This window comes from Galeopterus variegatus, unplaced genomic scaffold, assembly GCF_000696425.1.
Source record: "Galeopterus variegatus unplaced genomic scaffold, G_variegatus-3.0.2 Scaffold8120, whole genome shotgun sequence".
Taxonomy (NCBI): domain Eukaryota; kingdom Metazoa; phylum Chordata; class Mammalia; order Dermoptera; family Cynocephalidae; genus Galeopterus; species Galeopterus variegatus.
The window spans coordinates 23,099-44,348 of NW_007734231.1; the positions used below are offsets into that span (position 1 = coordinate 23,099).

The 21,250-nt window shown below is 38.4% G+C and overlaps 1 protein-coding gene across 1 annotated transcript in view; it reads left to right on the forward strand.

The window, feature by feature from the left end:
* LOC103608188 (prostaglandin E2 receptor EP3 subtype-like) overlaps positions 1–21,250 on the forward strand; it is a 44,325-nt gene that overhangs the window by 20,628 nt on the left and 2,447 nt on the right. Inside the window, exon 3 of the mRNA XM_008592634.1 lies at positions 20,967–21,058. Within this exon, the coding sequence (XP_008590856.1) occupies positions 20,967–21,058 (92 nt within the window). The remainder of the gene's footprint in view (positions 1–20,966; positions 21,059–21,250) is intronic.

The window sequence follows — 21,250 nt, forward strand, 5'->3', positions numbered from 1 at the left end:
CATTTTAAGTAGGTGGGAAGTATTATTATTCCCATTTTTATAGATGAAGAAATTGAGACTCGGATTAACATATCAAAACATCATGTTGCATACTATAGATATATATAATTTTTACTTGTCAAAAGAGATAAATTTTTAACAAATTAAAAATGGAAAAGACTAGTACAAAGTGGTTGGACTCGGGTTAGACGTCTGTTCAAATACTACCTCCACACTTGATTTAGGGTGAGTTTCTTACACCTTCTAAGCCTCCGTTTTCTCATTTGGAGAAGAGGAATAGTAGTAGTGTTCTCAAAAATCTTTGATTTTCCCCACTGCCAACTGTACAAAGCCCGAATGATTTAACTTATTCAAAGCTCTCAATAAGCTCCAGTCTACCATTCCAGGTGTATCTGGCAACACTGATCCCAGCCTTTTGGGAATCCTTTCCCCAAACACATTATGTCCTTTCAGAATTCCGTTCCTACTGCTTCCTTTGTTTAAATGTTCTTAATTGAGAAAAGTCTACCCATTCATTACGGCACAGCTCAAATGATACCTACTCTAAGAATTTGTTTCTTATGCCTGATTCAGAATTGATGACTCCCTGCTATGTGCATCTCTGCTATCTCGCTTATGTCTCTGTGATTCCTTCTCACTGCTTGACTTGTAGTATTGTCAGCTGTGCGTGCTTCTATCTTCGCCACTGAACTGCCAGCTCCTTGAAGGAGAGACCACATTTTTTTTAATCTTAGTGTCCCAGTCCCTCTCATTTCCTCTCCTCCCCAGACCTCCAGCCTCCAAGTCAGGCAGCTTTGAAGTGTAGACACATAAAAGACATAGAAATATTTATTAAATTGATTTTAATGATCACACAAAATAGTACAAATCAAAAAATGCAANACAGCAGGGATGCAAACTGCCCTCGAGAAACAGAGCATGCAGGTAACATAGCTCAAAGGCCGAAAATCCCCAAAGCACACCTGAGCAGCCTCCCTCAGGCATTCCTGAAAGTCTCTCCTCTGAGCCATTCAAAGACTACAGAGCTTTCTTCCACTAATGCCCCTTAGCTATGTCTCAGGTTTATTCATTTACTTTGCAGCCAGAGGAGAGTGTAACATGGTCATATGTGCTATCCTAACTGTACAAAATATATATTTCTGCCAAAGATGGTTTCACTTTTCAGTACTTAGTAAATTTCTCAGAAGACAAGTATAGAATAGGGAGTCCTCTAGCTCTTTAGGTATCCATAAGTCCTCATCACAAAAGCATATTCACCGGTGTCCTGTGTGGACATTGGCACTTTACAAAGCAAACCAAAGACCCAAGAGTCTTACTTGGTCTCTCTGGGAGCTTTCCCTGTAACAGGGACATCAACTGTAATATATTCTGCTTTTGGGGGAAGCACATATAACAAAGGTAGGACAGTGATGCTGAAAAACAAATGAATTAAGATAAATGTGTTCCACTGTACAGAAAAGGAAGAGTGAGGTTCTTAAGAGAATATCTGGAGATGGGAAGAAAGTAAGTCTAACCAGATCTACTATCCATATTCAGTGTTGAAAGAGGGAGGAATTTAATACTGAGGGACCTCATATTTACTTTTATTGAAGTTGGAGGAAAAACAAGGTTAATGGAATTTATTTTAAAGTATCTAATGGAATTAACCTCAAAGAGTTCTGCACAGAGTGGTGTTGTTATTTATGTTGTGGGTCATGGACATATTTTTGCTATGGTGTTCAAATTAGCATCGAAGATAATTCATCAAATCTTCCAAACTGTGCTCATTGTGCTAAGTACTCAGTGCTTAGAAACTGCATTTTTCATCCCAGCATCCCTGAAGGAGATTGATAGTGTGGGGTGAGGCTTTAAATTGGTGTTTCCTTATTTGTTTGAGTCCTAAAGGAAATCGAATGAAATGATGAAATTTTCCTTCCTCGCTCAAATGTTGCCTCTTTTCTGATTCTAACACTGGGCTATTTCCACTTGACTGTGTGGTAGAGAGGAGGGCATGTTTTGAGATTTTACTGCTGGGTGTGTCTACACAATTGGCTACGTGGAATCCTAGAGCTGGAAGAGGCAGTAGAGATAACTGAGTCAAGTGTGCGTGTGNTACTTATTTATTGAACATGATCTTTAACAGGGTTAGAAATAGTTACATCTCTTTAAAAGTACAGAAGCAGACACTGACGTCCTTATTGGAAGTGTTCAAATTTTTGGCATCGTTAATTGCTCCCTGAGAACATCATTTCAATAGGCCATTGCACCCTAAAAAGTTTATAACATCATCAAAAGGAAGGCATTAGGTAGACTTATGGGAAGGATTTGGGGGTTTAAAGACATAAATCTGAAGCCTGGTTCTTGACTTACCATCTGTGTGACTGGGCAGTTTTTTAATATCTTTCAGCCTCTGTTTACTCATCTATAAGTTGGAAATAATAATACCTATCTTATAAGGTGGCAAAAGAAAATGTATGTACAGAGCATAGTAGGGACTCAATCATTTATAGCCAATATTAATACTAAGTAACACTAATTGCCTTTTCAGGAATAGATTTATGGCATCTTTAGGAGTAATATTACTTGTAATTGTGATCAAAATAAAGTAATCGACACTCATAGAACTCTTCTGTAGTTTCTAAGGCATTTTAGTGTCTGTAATTTTATTTTATCAAACATTTTAAGTAGGTGGGAAGTATTATTATTCCCATTTTTATAGATGAAGAAATTGAGACTCAGATTAACATATCAAAACATCATGTTGCATACTATAAATATATATAATTTTTACTTGTCAAAATAAATAAATTTTTAACAAATTAAAAATAGAAAAGACTAGTACAAAGTTTAGTGTTTGGACTCGGGTTAGACTTCAGTTCAAATGCTACCCCCACACTTGATTTAGCATGAGTGTCTTAACACCTTCTAAGCCTCCGTTTTCTCATTTGGAGAAGAGGAATAGTAGTAGTGTTCTCAAAAATCTTGATTTTCCCCACTGCCAACTGTACAAAGCCCAAATGATTTAGCTTATTCAAAGCTCTCAATAAGCTCCAGTCTACCATTCCAGGTTTATCTGGCAACACTGATCCCAGCCTTTTGGGAATCCTTTCCCCAAACACATTATGTCCTTTCAGAATTCCGTTCCTACTGCTTCCTTTGGTTAAATGTTCTTAATTGAGAAAAGTCTACCCATTCATTACAGCCCAGCTCAAATGATACCTACTCTAAGAATTTGTTTCTTATGCCTGATTCAGAATTGATGACTCCCTGCTATGTGCATCTCTGCTATCTCGCTTATGTCTCTGTGATTCCTTCTCACGGCTTGACTTGTAGTATTGTCAGCTGTGCGTGCTTCTAGCTTCGCCACTAAACTGCCAGCTTCTTGAAGGAGAGACCACATTTTTTTTTAATCTTAGTGTCCCAGTCCCTCTCATTTCCTCTCCTCCCCAGACCTCCAGCCTCCAAGTCAGGCAGCTTTGAAGTGTAGACACGTAAAAGACAGAAATATTTATTAAATTGATTTTAATGATCACACAAAATAGTACAAATCAAAAAATGCAAGGATGTACAAAAAGGGGTTTTAGTTGAGAAAATTAAGGTTTACAGAACTTACCACAGTGCTAGATATATGATACATGTTTCAACAAATAGTTGTTAACTGCAATTAGGGATTGAAATTTGGAGATGATGGCATTCAAACTTCTGGCATACATATTACTAAGAATCCTTCCTGGTAAAGTCCCTTGGTGCCACCATTGGAGAGACTGTTAAACTGAATGGTTGTTATTCTCAGTGAGTGCAACACTTCTTACACTCTTGTGTGAAGTTTCAGAAGTAATATGAAGGATGAAAGTGTTTGCGTTGACTGGGATGTCTGTGCAGTGGTCTTTGCTGAGGAAAGGACAGGCGCAAAAATATGAATTTGGTCAAACTCAGCTTATTGTATGCTCGGATCACTTTTTACTATGTGTAAAGATTTTCCTTCCTCGCTCAAATGTTGCCTCTTTTCTGATTCTAACACTGGGCTATTTCCACTTGACTGTGTGGTAGAGAGGAGGGCATGTTTTGAGATTTTACTGCTGGGTGTGTCTACACAATTGGCTACGTGGAATCCTAGAGCTGGAAGAGGCAGTAGAGATAACTGAGTCAAGTGTGCGTGTGCGTGCGCGCACGTGCGTGTGTGTGTGTGTGTGTGTGTGTAAGGTGGAAAGGGGTGATGGATTGTATTTTGAACAGCACATGGCCAGTTATTAGCAGCCTGGGCTCAAGATCTCTCTTTTATCTGTTGTATATATCAGGCTTCTAATTAGGATTTCATTTAAAGAAACAGTTCTGCTTCCAAAAATCAAGGACATAAACCACAAATTTAATTCAACTGAGACCAAAAAATTTTTAGTGACTTATTCAAGATCAGACAGCTCCTTAGAGGCAGCCAGGACTAGAATTAATGCCTTCTGACTCCCAGACTATCTTCAGTCTTGATGGGTTTTTTGGACAGCCATCTAGATGGTTAAAGAGCAGGGTTTCTGGAGCCAGATGACTTGGGCTCAAATCCCAGGTTATTTACTTACTAGCTGTGTGACTGTGGGTAAAGTATTTACTCTCTCTGTGTCTAAGTATCTTCATCTGTAAAGTAATTAGTAGTACCTTCCTCTGGGATTTTTTTGAGCATCATGAGCTTGCAAAGTGCTTGACATTTAAATAAAATTAAATAAGTGTAAGCTATTATTATTATTATTCAAAAGGTTTTCAAAAGCTCTCCTAACCCTATAGGACCCACTATAGGACCTGAAATCCTGGAGTTTTCATTCTTTTGAGCAAGCACATGGAACCCCTCTTAGAAGGTAAATGCATTATCTGGGTAATAATAACACCGTAAGCCACTGTCACTCTGTAATATCTCATAAATAATTATTTCCATTAGCTCTAGCCACTTAGCAGGGCCTTAGAGGAATAGGACATAGAACACTTAAGCTTTTATGATGAGTTGGGGTTAGGATTTATTTAGAGCAACTCAGGAAAGGCATGAGGGCTGAGAGGGAGCAAGTCTGGGGAGAAGACAGATGCCTGAAACAGTTGTGGCCCCTTTCAAAGCTCTCTTCTTGGTCCACATCAGAGGCTGAGGCACAGCATGAATCTCCAGGCAGTCCCCAGAAGGGACCGGTGTCAGAGTCCCCTCGGCTCCCTCCCTGTGTACATTCTCTCCCTTCTCACTCCACACATGTTCTGTGCTCCCTAACCTTCTGGCTCAGGTGGTACAATGAAAGTAGCAGTGAGAGAGAAAAGAAAAAAGCAGGTTTGTAAGGGAAGACTGAGAGTTTGAGAGGGGATAAGAGAGAGGATGTCTTAGGAGTGAGCTTTGCTGATGGTGAGCAGAGGGTGGGTGGGGCAGTGAGATGAAAGCATCATATCCCAGGTCAGCTCCTCTCCCCCACATGTGTCTCCAGACTGTCAGAAGTGCAAGGCCAGGGCCAACCCTGAGTTCATGTCCTTGTAGAGTATCTCATTTTATAGATCACATTGGACAGGGGGAGTTCTAATGAAGTGTAAGTGTATTTATATTTGCATGTGTGTGAGAGAGAGAAGTAGAGGGTTAGGTGACTTCCCCAGGCCACCTAAAAGCACATTGGAAGGGAGCCTATGAAGTAAAACAGGGGGAGTTCTAATGAAGTGTAAGTGTATTTATATTTGCATGTGTGTGAGAGAGAGAAGGTGACTTCCCCAGGCCACCTAAAAGCACATTGGAAGGGAGCCTAAGAAGTAAGTCATGCATGTGTGTGAGAGAGAGAAGGTGACTTCCCCAGGCCACCTAAAAGCACATTGGAAGGGAGCCTATGAAGTAAATCAGAATTCAGAAGGCAATTATTGACAATGGTAGTTAAATAACCTGCTTTCTTTTGAGCAAGTTCAATCTTATCTTCACTATCTGTGAAATGGAATTATAACATTTTTCATTCTGCTCCAAGTAAACACTTACCAGATAATGTAGCATTTTTATTGTTTTTGATCTCCCTGTTATAAATATGATTGTGGAGTAGTACATGTTGGTTAGTTAAATAATTTGATTCCACTGACTGGTAATATTTCTTTGATAATTCAGAAAGTACTTCAATATTTTGTAGGCCCAGGGTCATTTTCTTATGACCATTGAGATTTGCTCAATACCGTGAAAATAAGTTCTGCTATGTGAAATGTCTGGATGCTTAATTCTGGGTTAAAAGGAACTTACTGCATATAGCACTAAGATTTCTATCAATAAGTTTCATATTCTAACTGTACAGACTTCTTTAATTACCTGACAAATTTATTTTTATATTCAGCGTCTGTCCAGTTGCTCCTTATGTGCCAGTTTCAAAGGAAGCAATTGTAAGTTAGCCAAATGCTCATTCCCAATAATACTCTTTTAGTCTAAATACTTGCATACATGTAGTAAATAAAAACTCAAACATCACAAGAGCAAAAATCTCCTACAGAACCATGAAAGTGAGAAGGTAGAAAAAAGACATTAGTGCAGGCAAAAGGAGTCACTTTTTAGAGTTAATTATCTCAGAAGATTGAAAACAAAGTGCCTCTCGCAATGAAATATAGGTGAACACCAAAATGATTTTACTAATAAGGATAACACTTTGACATGCATTTATTTTATTTGTTTATCCCAACTTCCTTATGAAGGAAATGGATCTGATGTTATCATTGTCCTCATATCATGGGTAAGGAAACCAAGCTTTTTAAAATTTAAGCAATTTTTTCAGGTTTGTAGTGAATTAGGATTCAAGTTTTTCTGACTTCAATTCTTAGCTTTTTCCAATGCCACTATCTATGTTGTAAAACTAGTATTTACAAACCTAGGGAGGGAGCAGATTTGTATTAGTCAGTGACACGATACTACGCCACTTCTCTTCTTTTAAAAATGCCAAAATATTGTGCACATTTTGGGAAAAGTACATGCAAAAAATTTGAAATCATCACTGAACTTCTGGGCATGATGCATGTTAGGGCCCAATAAAACCAGTCTCCTTAAGTCAAGTCTTGGTGTCTTGAAGACAGAAAATTTAAATAATTAACTTCATTTTAGGCTAAATATGATGAAAATTATGAATTTTCTTTTTATTAGTGTGACTTCTCTTTGCATTACTTTAGGTTTTCTCTTGACAACTTCTTGGAATTTATTCTGGCTAATGGGATGGCTTTATCAGTGTGTTAGGTTTTGTTCAGCTTCAGAAAAAAGTAATAATGGCTAAAAGAATATAAAAGGGCATTTCTCTTCTACTTACATAAATTCAGGATGTAGGCAGTCCAGGGATGATCTGGCCATTTCCTTATAATCAGACATTGAAGCTATTTCTAGCTGTCATTTTTACTGCAATGCCTCATGGTCCAATACAGCTGCTTGAACTCTAGCCATTAGTCTGTCTTCTCCTCAGCATAAAGGAAGAAGGACTAAATAAAGAAGAATGTGCCTTTTCCCTTTCCAAAAAAGGACACATCATTTTTACTTCCATATGATTGGCCATAATTTAGTCACACGGCCACACCTAAGTGAGAGAATCTGGAGATGCAGTGTTTTAGCTGGTGCCCAGCTAATAAGTAATCAAGGCTTTGTTATAAAAAAGGGGAAAGTGGATACTAGGAAGCAACTGGTAATCTCTTGCACATCCAAAAATGGTTCTTTGTTTTATGTACATACATTGCATGATTTTTAAAATGTCTTTCCTCTGAATTTGTTATTTTATATCAGAGAATCAATCAAAATTCTGCCTGGGGGTCATAGTTATTATATTGCTAAGAACAAGAGCAACTGAATAATCAATAATTTGCTGTTTTATTTTGCATTTAGAGTTAAGCAACTGGCTGTTTAACTATGTCTGTATAAGATCCAGACTCCAAATGTCTATATTGTGACTAATGGGGCTTTAGTCATTTTTCTTTTGATGCTCTCACCATCTAGAGAAATGAGAACACACTGTGAATTTAGACTCATCATAGCTATTAAACACATGCAATTTATACTACATATAAGATCCAGACTCCAAATGTCTATATTGTGACTAATGGGGCTTTAGTCATTTTTCTTTTCATGCTCTCACCATCTAGAGAAATGAGAACACACTGTGAATTTAGACTCATCATAGCTATTAAACACATGCAATTTATACTACGTAGTGAAAACTAATCATACACACTTTGTAACATTTTTATTGGTTTTGAGTCAAGATTTTCTCTTAATGCCTAACACAGTGTCTTACACATAAGTGATATGTAATCAATGAGTGCTAAATTGAATTGACCTTTACTACTCAGTGGAATTTACTTTTCTAATATATAAAAAATCCTTGATAGCTTCTGTTAGTATCTAGTCATTATTCTCATGACAGTGACACTGACTCTGATTTAATTTGATTGTATTGGATAGTTTGGGGTTATCTGTATGCAAAGCAGGGATCACGGGGGACAAATCACTTCTTAGCTATGTAAGTGTTTTGTCCCAGACAGTGACCACATCTGCAGCTTCAGAGTCTAGAAATCTTCCAGAATACTGAATTGCATAGAGGTTAATCAAATCAGCTCTGACATGAAGAATAGGATTGATTTATCACAAAATTCATTACTCAGTGCAATTACCATATTTATGATAGTCTTTAATCTTATTTAATCCTCCTCAACAATTGATTTGGTAATATACCATGAGTGCATTTGATTATTTTATCTGAGCTGTATTTCCTGTGATTTATCTTGTAGAAACTGTAGATAAAATTGCAATGAGACCCTCAATTAAGTCTCTCCAATTACAAATTACAACAGAACATAACTTATACCTTTCATCTGACTTAAATTGTCTTTAATATATATATGTGTATACTCGTAACTTGTTTGGAATTAGGATGGCCTTTTCCTATTAGTCATCCTGGACATTGTTTCAGCTTCCTTCCTGGTCACCTTTATAATGCATCACACTGGAAAAGAAAAGGCTCATGTTCAAACTTATAAAGGGGCTCACCATATTTATTTAGCACCATTGGTACCTGTTTGGCTGTTAGAATCTCTATTTTTGCTAATGGCTAGGGTGAAAATTGCACAGTCTACAACTTAAGCTGTAATACCATAACAGTAAATACTAATTGTAAAATTATTACAATTTTAAGTATTTAAAAATGACTGTTTTAAAATTTTCTATACAGATCCAAACTTCTTCACAAATCCTTTTTCTCTGCTGGTGGGGGCAGGAACTGGGAGGTAGGAGAGTAGGGGATGGGTTCCTAAACTTACAGTTGCAGGTATTTTGTTCTGGTTTTTTGTTTGTTTGTTTGTTTGTTTGTTTTTGATTTGGGTTAACTCAGTCTCTTTGAGGCAAATATTCTTTCTTTTGTGATTTCTCCCAACTCCCCCTTCCCTTAGCCAGGATGTCATCTACACGAAGGGGAAAGCTTATGTACCCCCTCATGCTAACAGGGGCAGGTGAGGGGAGGCACCTTGTCTGCATGTAGGTCCTGGCCCTGCCCTTTGGGGCTTCCCTGGTCTCCTAGAGTTGTTTTTTGTCTTGTCTGGTTGCTGGACAGCTGCTGGCCTCCACTGTTGATTTCAGGGCTGCTGAAAACGGTGACCTGCTTCCTCAGCATATGTGAGCTCCGTGGTCCTGCTCAGCTGACTCGCCCTGCTGAACCCTCAAGGTTCAGCCACTTCCTTCCTCTACACATTGTGTTGGGCTCTTCACCCCATAAGAACTGCCATCTCTGCCAGGGCATCACCTTAGCCCTGATCATAGCAGCTCCATGGCAGTCCCCCTGGAGTTCAGCTTTCCACTTTCATCCATAAACCCCAGAGGAGACTGAAGGCATCAGTGAGTGCCACTGTCCTTCTCTCTCAGGTCCATGCATATGTGCTGGGACACCCTGTGAGGCTGTGTCCTCCATGGCTTGTGGCCATTCCTTCCTTCTATTTGGGATTTCTAGTTTTCACCCCTTACTTCTGGAATTTGTTGCTGAGACAGTTGTCATGGAAAAGTAAGGACATCATCTCCTGCCTCTCTTCCTATAGAGTCCCCTCCTCCCAGCATTAGAAGGACTTTTGTTTGCAAAGGCCCTTCCATGCAAAGGTTTTCTCCTCCTTCTAAAGTGTCATTTGCTCTCTCATTTCCCTGGGGTGTAATGAGGGAAGGGTTTTCATGAGAGTGGGGAGGAGATAGGAGACAATATTACCAATCCAAGAAAATATATTAGGAGGCATTTAGGGAATATATTTATTGTTTCACCAGAATACCTTTCTGGCTTTTTTGAACTGTACTACTTCATTCTTAACAATCTTTGAAAAATATATCTTTTTTTTTTTTCCCCTTTAATTTGATAACTAGGTTGTGAGTTCCTGGGCTACCCTTATCATTTTATTATTAGAGCAATTTTTGATAGTTAAAATAATTTTATTTTAATCAATTATAATATTGTTTAAATCAATTAGCAACATAGCAGATAGATGCAATAGCTAAGCCATGCAGTTCTGTATATGTATTAACAATAATACCAGTACTTAACCCAATGATTATAACTCATAGGCCTCTGGCCAGCTCAGTTTTCCATGACAATAAATCCCTGGGGCTTGGGATCTATCAGGAACCAGCCTCAGGTTAAAGCCTACTTTTAGGTATATAGCAGCATCCTCCTGTTTCTTAGAGCCAGATAATTCGAGTTGTGGAACAAACCAACCAAATGTAATGAATCAGGAAGTGGCAAAGATGTGCAGGGAAGGGTTAGTCTCTAGAATACAGTATTTTTGATACCAATAATTGTTCTTCTTTTTGCATGGTTTACCTTTACAGGGAGCACATAAAAGATAGGGCAAGATGTGAACTTGACCAGGTGTGCATGATTATCACCAGGCTTAAAGAAAAAACGGCTCCCTTGTACATATAAAGTGCATTCTAAATCAGCCAGCAAATAGTAACTAGTGTCCCTCTGTGTCAGGCATCTTTGGAGTTACAAAAAATTTACCACACAGTCCCTGATTTCAAAGAGCTAGACTCTTATTGAAAAGATCTCTATTCATTCCTTCATCAGATATTTAGTGAGTTCATAAAAACAAGGTAGATATGAACCCTGCCTCCATGGAACTTATAATCAAGTGATACTGATATTCAGTAAGTGACTCTGGCTGTATACAAATATCCTGAATTCTAACCATAGCAGTTCTTTTCCTTTAACATCAAATAAAAGAACTGAGTCACATTCCAGGTGAGTTCATGAGAAGGAGTCTCTCCTGAATCCTCTGCTGAATCCAGGGAGTCCCTGATGTTCTGGCTGTCACTTGGCAGGTTTCACTCTGGACTGCATCTGTGCATTCCGTGGGTCCCTCCAGTCTCTCCCTGGCCTATTTCCCTAGGTGGGTGTTCTCCTTCCATGGTCCTTCATCCCCAGCTGGTCTGTGAGCTTCTGTCTCTATTCTCCAAGGTTCCACCTCATAAAGCTCCTTTTTTACTCAATTACATAATTAACTTACTTTCTTGTTTTAAGAATTTTATTTAATTCATTCTATTTTTAATTGACAAATAATAATTGTTTATATTATATATTTGTGGGTACAATGTGATATTTTGACGTATGTTTACATTGTGGAATGATTAAATCAAACCAGTTAACAAATCCATCCCCTCCTTATGAGTCTTTACTGAGAGCTTCACCTGAGGCAGGTTTTGTGAAGGGGGAGGGAGGAAGTGAAAAAACAGAGTGGAATTTAAAATCAGAGATAACTACTCCTAATGTTTATTGACTGTTTGTGTTCATAGACATCCACAAATGAACACTATCCTTCTTGGCTCTGCTGATGTAGAGAGGAAGGAAGGAAGGGCAAGGGAATGAATTTGGAGAGGTGGACAGGAGCCTTGTACACCATGAAAATTTGGGCTTTATACTAAGGACAATAGAAAAAGAACAAGCAATTTTACAAAGTGCTTGTGTGGGGATGTTTGTGTATCCATGTGTATAGTGACCAGGTTTTCTCTAAAAACCCCTGTGCAGAGAATGGCTTAGCTAATGATTTCAGGCAGCATATGTTTGATGCTAGAGGAGCAGGAGCAGTGGTATGTTCTGATGTTTTCCCATCCAAACGTAGATCTATCACACATCAGAAATTCCTTCCCAAGGTCCCAGGAGGGAGGAATATAGCAGTTCAATCACAGAGTTTGTTCCTAAAGTGGGATGCAGCAGGTGTAAGACTGAGATAATTTATGTAGCAGGTCTGTGTGATTATACACACTGTTGTAAATACACCTGGTAGAGTAATTCATGAAGGAAAAATTCCTTCCAAGCTGATATCAGGCGGATGTACAGTGAAGTTAATAAAGCTCAAGCTTTAAAGTCTGTCACCTGCACAGGCCTTTTCTTAGGTCCTGGGCCTAGTTTTATATTTATGTTATTAAAGAACGTTGTATGGTCTTCAGGTCCAACAAAACTTGGATCCACCTCTGTCTGGTATGGCACCCAGGTGTTCATGGAGAAAGTGGGATTTGGACTAGCCCTTGAAAGAAAATTAGTTTGTGTGTAAACCAAAAGGAATGGGCCCTGTCCTGAATGAGGATAACTGTGGGGACAGTGTATAGGGTGCACTACAGGGCAGTGAGTTGGTTGATTGATGGGTACTGGGGATCACTAATGTAAGGATCAGACTCCCCAACTCATCATCTAAGGTCCTTGCATTGTTTAGTTGTTTAGGTTCTTTGGGATGTAACAAATAGACCACCACTTGGGTTAGCTCAAGCAAGAAGAGATTTATTATAATAGAATATTATGCCTTGCAGTATGTTGGCTGGAGTTAGAGGGTCAATTAGGATCCAAAGAATCAACAAGTGGAATAAATGGAATTTCATGCCTATCCTCCAAAATTATTATTGGACCTAACTATTTTTAACCTGTTATAATGGTTTTTCCATTACCAACTGCCTATTCTTTCTCTCTACTGTCAATATAATTTATTAACTTCATAATCTGCTTCCTCATGTCTCTGGTTCTGATACTATCTTCCTCATTTTCATGACATTTCCAAATTCAGATTCTTGAGAGGAGAAATCTCTGCCTTGTCAGCTCATTGTTTATTGACTGGCAAGGTGTTAGGTCAGTGGCTTACCTATGATTTGGGTTTGCAAACCTTGTCCAATAGGATATGTCTGAGATGTACAGAATCTTTGTACTAAATATGGCAACCTTTGATTGCCCTTTTAGCGAGGGTTGTGGACCAGGAAATTTCCCTTGCAAGGGTCTGTAGATGAGGCAGGCATTAAAAAATGGTATGTCCAATATGATGAAATAGTAATAGCTAATTCTTCCTGAGTGCTGAGTTTGTGTCCCTGTGTCAAGTTCTATTCTAAGCACTTCATATACATAACCTTTTTAATCCTACCAATAACTGCATGAGGTAGTTACTACCCTTACCCCATTTTACCAGTGAGGAAACTGAGGCCCAGCAAGTTCAAGCAACTTGCTCAAGGTCACACAGCTAATAACTAGTGGGACCAGGATTCTAGCTGTTACTATGTTCTATAGTCCACTGTCTTCTAGGCCATGTGGCCAAATTTGGAATTTAATGAAGCATAAGTTATAGCAGAGACTATAGGAGAAAAAAATAACTCTCTAAAGGCAGATGTGTCAACACAGTGAGTGGATAATAGAGGAACTGAGAAAAATGCAGAGTGGTTAGGGAAGAAGGGATTTCCCAGGCATATAAAAAAACAAGAATCACTTGGGATTGATGATAAGTTGGAATAGGGATTTTAAAGGAAATGTTCAAATGAAGGATATTATATATGCCCTCCTGATGAAAAACAGCTAGTTGGAGAAAAAACAAAAACTGTCTTCACAGTGGACAAATGACTAACTGGCTATTTGGAAGTATGGTATCTAAAGATTTTATCAAATGCTATGTTTTATTAAAAACAGCTAAGGAAGAAGCTGTTACATTCTTCCTTACAGAGAAGAATTATACAGTCAAAATTTCCCTGCCTCTGGGTATCCCCACTCCCCAAGAGACTGGTTAGACTTTTAGGGTATTGTGAAACTCTCACTTTTCATTTATATAATGTGGCCCAGAATTTTCAAGAGAAAACTTTCTATTCCTTATTTTGTAGCATGAAATAAAGAATATTTCTGGGATGAGATACCTCTTCAGCGTTGACATTCGAGCTTGCCAGAGTCTCATGGGGAGCCAGCCATGAGAGCAGTTGCTCCAGGCTACAAATAGCCATGGCAGAGGTGTGGACTGGATTCCACGACAGCCTGGGGCTAGAGCAACTATTCCTGCTTGGGAAGTCCAAGAGGCTCCTCAAACAAAGCCATGAGAGCAGTTGCTCCAGGCTACAAATAGCCATGGCAGAGGTGTGGACTGGATTCCATGACAGCCTGGGGCTAGAGCAACTATTCCTGCTTGGGAAGTCCAAGAGGCTCCTCAAACAGGGGGATTTCTTTAACATTTGACCCTTCTTTCTGCATTAGGTTTTGGGCTATCAATCATCAGTTTATGATCCCCCCAAACTGTGTCAGTGTCTTACACTTATTTGAGTTGGGTGGCAGTTCTGCTTCTGCAATTGCTGCCCAGTGCTACCCAATCCTAGTCCACAAGTGAAATGCCCACTCTCGCCAGCAGTATCTGCTCACTCTCTTTGACTCTTTGTCATTCAGACCTCTGTCCGCATTCATGCTTTCTCTCTTGTCCCTTCTGGGTTCTCCTTTTCATGTCCTAGACCTCCTTATAAAACCTCAAATCCCCCAAATTACTTTTATGTCCCCCCTTTCTCTGAATTCTTCAAGCTTCTGCAATCTGTTCTAATGTGAGGAAACCAGTGTAACTGCATTTAAGTTCTGTTTTCTTTAGAATACATTTTAATGTTTTAAAAGGGAAAAAGAACCCTCTTTAAAAGATCAAGATTCATATAGAAGTATCGGAGGTCACAGAGTCTAGCAACAGTATAATCTTTTGGGGCAGTGAGGCTGTAAAACCCCCCAAAAATGAAGTTATATTGAGGAGAAAGTTGTAAAACGCTAGAGACTGTGATACAGTTCGAGCTGCTCAGAGTCTCATGGAGAGCCATGAGAACGATCGTCAGGAGAGGCCCTGGCCTTCCTGTTTTGTTTCTCTGGGTGGTTTGAATTCTGAGAAGACAGATAAGAAAAGAAGGAAACTTTGGAGACTAAGAAGGGGAAACAGTTTCTTCTTCTTGTTAATGCGATATAGCAGGACCTGAAGAAGAAATGATGTCTCACTCCAAAAAGACCAGCAAGTAAATAATGATAGTAGATAAAAGATAATGTGCCAGCTGTACCCATTTCCTTAGAATTTTGCTGAGGTTACATATCTAGCTTGATCCCCTATACAGAATAATTAATTCTTTTTTTTTCCCCCAGAAAGTAATATTTTTACAGTTAAATAGTGAATTAGGCACCAAGGGCCTAGTTTCTAGTTCTGGTTTTAGGTCTAGATTTGAGCAAGCTGCTTAACCTTACTGAGCTTTAATTTTTTTCACCTACGAAATGGAAATAATATCTACCTGCTTACAGACACTGTATATAAAAACACTTAGAAATCGTAATTTAAAATCACATAGTAATTAAGTTGCATTGTGGCAGGCTCTGGTCTAGTCACTGGGGGTTCATCAACAAACAGAAAAGAGTGAAAAAATCTCTGCCTTTATTTAAATTGGCCAGGTAACATGTCTTAGCTTTTTACTCTGCTCAGTTAGCCATTTTCCCTTTTTTTTAATGAAACAAGCATTTGCTGAATAACTTATACTCTAGGGTGTTTACAGGTAGATCAAATATACAAATGCATTATTGAGCCTCGTGATGGAACAGAAATAAGGAAGCTGAATTACCGACAGGACTTTGCTGCAAACTAACTTTGTGATTACAGAAAAAAACTTGGCCTCCTATCCTCAACTGTAAATGAGAGAGCTAGAATACATGATCTACAAGGCTCCTTTTAGCTTTAAATTGTGTAGTTTTGTTTACTCCCACAGGGATCATCACCCTCTTGGTGGTAGCTGGCATGGTGCCTAAGAAGAACTCGCCAGCTCTCAGGATATGCCCTGCAAATTCCAACTAATTAGATGATGGCAAACATCACCATGCTATACTCTGAAGCATGATTATGTGTCATTTTCTGTAATTTCTTGTTATTTCAATAGTTTCCTTACTAGATTACACATTCCTTCAAGGCAGGAATCAAGAAGTGCATTATACAGACGAGGAAAGTCTTGGTATCAAAAGGCTGGATTTGCATTTCAGCATTCTAAAATCATTTATATTTTTTCCTTTTGAATAGATCAAATTCTGCTCCAGCTACCTAATATGTTTCACTTATTAATTTCACCAATTAACCTCTTTTATATATCATAAAAATATAAAATGTAGTTCATCCTTCATCAAAACAATTTGTTTACTCTGGATTAATGAGGTTTCATTATACTCTTATAAAAAGAGAGGGAAAAGTTTGTAAATCTTATAGCTTAATATGAAGTACAGGTATATCTAGCCCAAGTGTTGAACTACCAGAGATGAAAGCAAATACCAAAAGTTTCCAAGAGACTAGTTTTATCAGCATAGGAATGAAACCCAATCATAGGAGTCTGTAAAGTATGGTTAGCACATGTGTTCTGGAACCAGACTGCCTGCATTTGTTTTTTTTTTTTTTTTTTTTTTTTTTTTTTTTTCACATTTAGAAAGAATTGAAGTATAATTAATCACACTTATTTTCAAACCAATATTATTACATGTTCATCATGACAAATCGTAATTATTCTTTGTTTCCATTACCCAATTTCTCCCTAACCCCCTCCCCCACCCTCACCTCCTTTCCCACTTCCAGGAACTATATGTCTATTCTCTCTTTCTGAAAATTCAGCGTATTATTGTGGTCTTTCTTATCCTTCCTTCCTTCCTTCCTTCCTTCCTTCCTTCCTTCCTTCCTTCCTTCCTTCCTTCCTTCCTTCCTTCTTTCCTTCCTTCTTTCTTAGGTCCCACTTATAAGTGAGGAAATGTGGTATTTCTCTTTCTGTGTCTGGCTTAATTCACTTAACATAATTTTCTCTAAGCTCATCCATGTTGCTGCAAATGGCAGAATTTCATTCTTTTTACAGCTGAGTAGTATTCCATTGTGTGTATATACCACATTTTCCTTACCCAGACATCTGTTGATGGACGTTTAGGTTGGTTCCATATCTTGGCTATTGTAAATAAAGCTGTGATGAACTTGGGAGTGCAGGTGTCCCTTTGACATGATGATTTCCATTCCTTTGGGTATGTACTCAGAAGTAGGATTGCTGGATTGTATGGTAGCTTTATCTGTAGTTGTTTGAGAAACCTTCATACTGTTTTCCATAATGGGTATATTATTTTACAGTCCCGCCAACAGTGTAGAAGAGTTCCTCTTTCTCCACATCCTCTCCAGCATTTGTTATTCTGTCTTTTTGATAATAGCCAGTCTAACTGGGGTGAGATGATATCTCAGTGTGGTTTTGATTTGAATTTTCCTGATGATTAGTGATGTTGAGTGTTTTTTCATGTACCTGTTGGCTTTTTGTATGTCTTCCTTTGAAAAAAGTCTATTCAGCTCTTTTGCCCATTTTTTAATTGGATTATTTGTTTTATTACATTCAAGTTGTTTGAGTTCCTTGTATATTTTGAATATTAACCCCTTGTTGGATGTAGAGTTTGCAAATGTTTTCTTCCATTCTGTATACTGTGTTTTCACTCTTTTCTATCTTTTCCCATTTCTTCACTTTTAGTCTGTGTGTCTTTACAGGTGGGGTGAGTCTCCTGAAGACAGCATATAGTTGGGTCTGTCTTTTTAAGGCAGTCAGCCAGTCTGAGTCTTTTGAGTAGGGACTTTTAATCCATTTACATTTAGGGTTGTTACTGAAAGGTATTGTCTTACTCCTAGCATTTTATCACTTTTTGTTTAGATGTTTTAAATATCTTTTGTTCCTTTCTTCCCATTTTGTTATTTATCTTCAATGTTTGTTGATTTTTTGAAGTGGTAAGATTTAGTTTCTTTCTCTTTCTTGTTTGCATTTTTGTTTACCAGTGGGTTTCAGATTTTAGATGCAGGAACGCAGGATTCCCTTGAGAATTTCTTGCAGGGCTGGTTGTGTGGTGGTGAACTCCTACAGTTTTTGTCTGGAAATACCCTATTTCTCCCCTGTTTCTGAAGGATAGCCTTGCTGAGTATAGCATTCTTGGCTGGAATTTTTTTCTTTTAGTATTTTGAATATATCATCCCATTTTCTTCTGGCCTGTAATGTTTCAGTTGAGTCTACTGTTAGTCTTATGGGGGCTCCCAAATAGTATATGACTTGCTATAAGTCCTTATATATATGACTTGATGCTTTTCTCTTGCTGCTTTTAGAATTCTGTCTTTGTCTTTGAGCTTTGCCAGTTTGACTATAATGAATCTTGCAGAGAATCTTTTTGGATTGATATGTCTGAGGATCTTTGAGCTTACTGAATCTGAAGGTCTGTGTCTCTCCCTATACTTGGGAACTTTTCCATTATCATTTCATTGAATAGGTTATCTATGCCTTTTCCTTTCTCCTCCCCTTTTGGAACACACATAATTCAGATGTTTGTACACTTGAGGTTGTGTGCTAGTTCTCTTAGATTTTTTTCATTTTTCAAGATTCTTTTTTCTTTTTTTTTTCTGCCTGGGCTATTTCAGAAAGACTGTCTTTGAGATCTGAAGTTCTTTCTTCTGCTTGCTCTAACCTGCTGTTTAAGCTCTCAGTTGTGTTTTTTATTTCATTGAATGAATCCTTCAGTTCCAGGAGTTCTGCTACATTCTTTTTGAAGGTATTAATCTCTTTGTAAATTTCCTCCTTCATATCTTGGATATTTTTTCTTGTTTGATTATGTTCTCTAATTGAATCTTCTCTTATCTTTTTGAGTTTTCTTAAGATTGTTGCTTGGTATTCCTTTTTGGTCATTTCAAGGGTTTCCTGCTCTATGGGGTCTGGTACTTGAGAATTACTGTATTCCTTTGGTGGTGTCATACTTTCTTGTTTATTTATTATTATTATTATTATTATTATTGTACTTCTGGTATCTCTACATTGATGTTTGCTCATCTGGTAGAGCAGTTGTTTCTTCTGTTCCTCTGGAGTGGGATTTGAGGAAAAAGACTTCCTCCTCTCTTTGCGGGCTCAGCTGGTGACTCTCCCTGTTTCGGTGCAGTTGAGTGTATGGTCATCTGCCTGAAGGGTGGTCCTGGCTGCTACTGTGGCACCTTCATATCTTGGATATTTTTTCTTGTTTGATTATGTTCTCTAATTGAATCTTCTCTTATCTTTTTGAGTTTTCTTAAGATTGTTGCTTGGTATTCCTTTTTGGTCATTTCAAGGGTTTCCTGCTCTATGGGGTCTGGTACATGAGAATTACTGTATTCCTTTGGTGGTGTCATACTTTCTTGTTTATTTGTACTTCTGGTATCTCTACATTGATGTTTGCTCATCTGGTAGAGCAGTTGTTTCTTCTGTTACTCTGGAGTGGGATTTGAGGAAAAAGACTTCCTCCTCTCTTTGCAGGCTCAGCTGGTGACTCTCCCTGTTTCGGTGCAGTTGAGTGTATGGTCATCTGCCTGAAGGGTGGTCCTGGCTGCTACTGTGGCGCTCAGCCAAACCACAAACAGCCACAAGGTCCACAAAAGAGCCATGACAGCAAACGAAACAACAGGACTGTGTTCAGGTGTCTGTGGAGTGACCTCTCACATGTCAATCTTTTTACCACAGTTGCCACAGGAAAGTAATTTGGTCCAAGAGCCAAATTCAAATTGGAAGGTCACCCACCCTCCCACCCCCCACAACAGACATCCATAGTCTTCACTATCTTAACTGAATTGTTTAAAAATATTCTGTAACATGGCTTAGGAAGTAAACAAAGTAAAAAATAAACTAAATAAAGTAAAAAACAATTACTGAGAAATGTATAAAAAAGAAATGTTTTTTAGCTATAGCAAAATATTTTTTTAGAATTCTCAATTGCATCTAGTGAATTTAGGCTGTAATTTGGAGAATGTTGTTGAGGGATGGGCATCAGGAACAATTATGTAGCATCATTCATTCACTCATGCTACAAATACTTACTGACCATGACCTATGTGCCAGGCTCTGTGGTAGCTGCTGGAGACAGTGGTAAGCAAAACCAGGTATGGTTCCTGCTCTCGCAAACCTTGTAGCTTAGAATTCACCTAATTATAGGCAAATATTAAACAGTCAAACATACTGTTAGCTTCAAACTGTAATGAGTTCCTGAAAAGAAAAATAGTGGGTGTCATATAGTAGGGGACTACTTGTAGTCAACAGAGTGTTCTCTGACAAAGTGATTTTCCAAGGTGAGACTTAGAAGATGAGAAGGAGTTAGCCAGGTGGTGAAGGAATGCAAGAGTGCTCCAGGCAGAAGAAACTGCAGGTGCAAAAGGCCTTAGACAGAAAGGATGCTAGCACTGTTCCTAATGTTCAAACACAGCTAGCATGGCCTAAGCGCAAAAGAGCAAAAGGGCAAAAAGTTTAAACCAAAGCCAAAATTGCAGCCAGAAGCCAGATTATGTTGAGTTTGGTCTCTATCGTAGAGCAATGGGAAATCATGAAAGACAAGCCAGAGAATGGTAGAATCAGATTTGCTTATACCAATCATTTAAGTCAATGAGTTTTTATTCAGCATTTGACATGTGCTGTGATAACTGCTCTAGAGATTTAAAAGTCATATCAGACATGGTCTCTGCTCTAAGCTTCATTTGGGTGGAAGTGTAGGAGAAAGAGTGTGAGTCAAAGCATGGAGGTAGGAATTATATGGTCTTGGGAAGATAATGTCTAAAGCATCTTTATTTACTTGATCATAGCCAATGTGAGTTGATGTGTGGATTTTGGTTTGCTTTTCTTTTTATAATCCTCAAGGAAGTGTCATCTGACAAAAGGAGTCATAATCAGTAATTTTGTCCACTGAAGCCCCTCTGTCTGTCCACAGATAAGGTACCACACAAACAACTATGCATCCAGCTCCACCTCCTTACCCCACCAGTGTTCCTCAACCTTGATGTGGAGTGACCATTTGGAAAGGTGAGATTTAGAAGCTGCCTGAATTTATAGTATAGCCTTTCCCCATCTCTCTGTTCTCATCTGCATTCATGCTACAATTGCAGAATATCTCTAAGAATTAAAATGCAAATTAAGTACATACATCTAATTAGAGAGTATTAGATTCCTTAGAGGAGCTGCTGTTGTTTTTTACATTTTTTACTTAAATTTCCT